Source organism: Limulus polyphemus, unplaced genomic scaffold, assembly GCF_000517525.1.
Source record: "Limulus polyphemus unplaced genomic scaffold, Limulus_polyphemus-2.1.2 Scaffold446, whole genome shotgun sequence".
Lineage (NCBI taxonomy): Eukaryota > Metazoa > Arthropoda > Merostomata > Xiphosura > Limulidae > Limulus > Limulus polyphemus.
Window position 1 is genome coordinate 529,859 of NW_013666056.1, and position 3,655 is coordinate 533,513.

The 3,655-nt window shown below is 34.1% G+C and overlaps 1 protein-coding gene across 1 annotated transcript in view; it reads right to left on the reverse strand.

The window, feature by feature from the left end:
* Positions 1 to 1,953, reverse strand: part of LOC106458331 (nephrin-like) — a 39,309-nt gene extending 37,356 nt beyond the window's left edge. Inside the window, exons 1-2 of the mRNA XM_022384509.1 lie at positions 1,584 to 1,953; positions 1,266 to 1,373 (exon numbers count right to left, since the gene is read on the reverse strand). Of these exons, the coding sequence (XP_022240217.1) occupies positions 1,266 to 1,373; positions 1,584 to 1,953 (478 nt within the window). The remainder of the gene's footprint in view (positions 1 to 1,265; positions 1,374 to 1,583) is intronic.
* Positions 1,954 to 3,655: the final 1,702 nt, after the last annotated feature.

Below are 3,655 nucleotides of genomic sequence, written 5' to 3' on the forward strand. Positions count from 1 at the left end.
TTTTCTGTTATTAAGTTTTCCATATTACACTTCTCTTATTATTAAGTATTCTATATTACACGCTTCCTGTTATTAAGTATTCTATATTACGCGCTTCCTGTTATTAAGTATTCTATAATACACGCTTCCTGTTATTAAGTATTATATAATACACGCTTCCTGTTATCAAGTATTCTATATTACACGCCTCTTGTTATCAAGTATTCTATATTACACGCTTCCTGTTATCAAGTATTCTATATTACACGCTTCCTGTTATTAAGTATTCTATATTACACACTTCCTGTTATTGAGTATTCTATAATACACGCTTCCTGTTATTAGTATTATATATTACACGCTTCCTGTTATTAAGTATTCTATATTACACGCTTCCTGTTATTGAGTATTCTATATTACACGCTTCCTGTTATTAAGTATTCTATAGTACACGCTTCCTGTTATTAAGTATTCTATAGTACACGCTTCCTGTTATTAAGTAATCTATATTACACGCTTCCTGTTATTAAGTATTCTATATATCATGCTTCCTGTTATTAAGTATTCTATATTACACGCTTCCTGTTATTAAGTATTCTATATATCATGCTTCCTGTTATTAAGTATTCTATATTACACGCTTCCTGTTATTAAGTATTCTATATATCATGCTTCCTGTTATTAAGTATTCTATATATCACGCTTCCTGTTATTAAGTATTCTATATTACACGCTTCCTGTTATTAAGTATTCTATATATCATGCTTCCTGTTATTAAGTATTCTATATATCACGCTTCCTGTTATTGAGTATTCTATATTTGCGCTCAATGCACTATTGTAATCGTGCTTTTCTGTTTGAACCTCAGGTAACAGTTTTTGGGCTGACGGTCGGCTGTCATATTTAGTTCTTGTAATGTCTTTCATATTTTATACTTTTAAAGGCAGTTCAGTCCTAGCTACCATGGAAGAATTGATCAACAAGGACACAACATGAGCTATTCTGTAATTTATAAAACTGTTCATTTGACTTTTATCAGTTATTTCATCAATAGTTAGCGGATTTAATGTTTCCTAGTAGTAGGTGCAGTCCCTTTTGATTGTTACAAATGTTTTGAACAGCTGATTATAGAATCAATCTTGAATAACAAAGCTCCTTCCAGATAAACGAGTACCCATTATCACACCTCTTTGAAAGTCTGGGAGATTCTTTTCCTCATTCATTGCCTTACAGACTAACAATGATATAACTAACAAATTCTGAGTTATTGAGAGATATCAACCTACCGTCAGCTTCACACTTCAAAAACAGAGATGACCCCTCGTCAAACGGTCCAGCAAGGCCTTCTAGACGTTGACCATTTACATCCATTATGATTGTAGATTTGGGAGGCACTGTGGAAATACGTAATTACAATATGCGATTATAATACCTTGCTAGAACCAGAAACATTTGAGTTTATTTTATCCTTATCTAATCTGCTATGCAAAGAGAATTGAAAAGTTTAAAGATGCGACATAGTTAATCTGTTGGTTTCAATTCATTCTGATACCAGACAGTGATACATTTCTATTAATCTTATCAAAAACAATGACAATTCTTACCAATAACGTTCAGAAACAGTTTCCATTTTTCAGTTCGAGCTCGTCGATAATCCACTCGACATTCGTATTCTCCTTCGTCGTCTTTATGAACGTGTTCAATCTTGAGAATGGGGGGTTTGTAGTTTAAATCGAAGTAAGTCCTTGATCCCAGAGGATCATCTGAAAAGTGGTTTGCTTTGTAAAAGGATCCAGGACGGGCATCAAAGCTGTAGACGGGAACACCGGAATCTTCTCTAAACCATAACACCAAAGCAACATCATCTCTATTCGGAGGGAAAGTCACATTACAGGGAAGAACGGCTGTGTATCCTTCAATGACTTGTATCTCTGGGGAAGCTGAAAAACACGATGTTGTTTTCGTCTTTTCCATTAAAACTAATGATTAGTTTGATGCATATGGAAATTCTAATTTATAATTGAGATGTAGCTTTTATCATTAAGGTGTATATAACTTAAATGGTTTTATTATATTCCAAGTGGCTTGTGGATACCTATTTTCACTTTGTAAGAAATAATTAAAATCAAAGAATGATCACAAAATAAGATGTAAGTTTTGTAACAAAAGGTAATAGAACAACATAAAGTCTTATCATTTTTTTTATTCCTGTAAACTCCCAGTGGAGCATAGGGCCGTAACAATCCCTCGCCAACGGAAGGTGATGTTGCAGTTACTTGTAGCTGGTTGGTTTTTACGGGGTGGAGTTGCTAGCCCCGCGCCGAACCCTCCCCCTTTCTCATCCTGGACTTGAGACCAGGCAAAGGCAGAGGATGACATGTTTGGTGTGACCCGCGACCCTCAGATTACGAGTCGAGCGCCCTAACCATATGGCCATGCCGGGCCTAAAGTCTTATCATCATCACAGTCATTTATCTCATAACCCTGTTCACTTAAAGTGTTAATGAAACACCTTCAATAACCCTGTTCACTTAAAGTGTTAATGAAACACCTTCAATAAACCTGTTCACTTAAAGTGTTAATGAAACACCTTCAACTTCTTATTTTTTGAATCAATGTTCATGTCGAACGGTGAGATTTAACTACATCTTTAAAAATGTAATTTGATTGGAAACTGGTTGGAAATACGTTATACAGAACATGCGTGAAAACCGTACAGAATATGACGTAACGCTAGATAATTATCTACAAATTAGACTTGAGACGTTACAGTAAGTATTGTTCACAGATACATTGTTGAAGATGTCTATCATTAGTTTATTATTACTTCCCTAAAGTAAGCGCTAGTAACATATCTTACATACGAAGAACATCATGTTGGTGAGGGAACAGACACCTGCGTGTATCGCCTGGAGAAAACACCCAATTATGTATCCTTACAATCATTCCAGACCTTTATCTTTTATTAAACAGGAATGACTCGTGTGTAATTTCCTCTTTTACCAACGCAGAAAGTAATGAAAAGAGTGCAACGCTATATCAACGCACAAAGATGCAAGATGCGCAACTTTTCCTGTGAGATCAAATTATATACATTCAAAACACATTCGTAATACATTGCATTATGAACGCCAAACCACAAAATTAGGTGCTGTACAAAAATACATGGAATTTCAAGCTTCGCGATAAATATAATTTATTCATTGTAACCACCAAACAATATGCCAAAACAATACATATTACAAGTTCTATAAGTCCTTACATCCAGCTCAATTCTATAAATTTATATTGACATTATGTCTAAATAAATACATTTCATGATCATTTTACAGTTGTATTTCTAACGAGCGTGTAATATGCTTTATGTAAAGTACACTTCCTGTATATACATGCATAAATTGTTACACATACTGATAAAACTTAACATCTTACTCTGCTTGGTAAACTAGTTTCTTAATATACACAATTTTTATCAAAACAGGGTTGATGTGTAACGTTAACGAGTGCGTCTGAATTTCAAGAATTAATGGATTGGATGACAGTAAAATATACTCTTTAGGGATGTAAATATATATAAAGTTATACTTGTATACTTAATACGGTGGTTTCCAAGGGAACAAATACTTAAGATTATGGAGAAAGCTGGATTCAGCTAATTCTCTAATGGATCATTAGG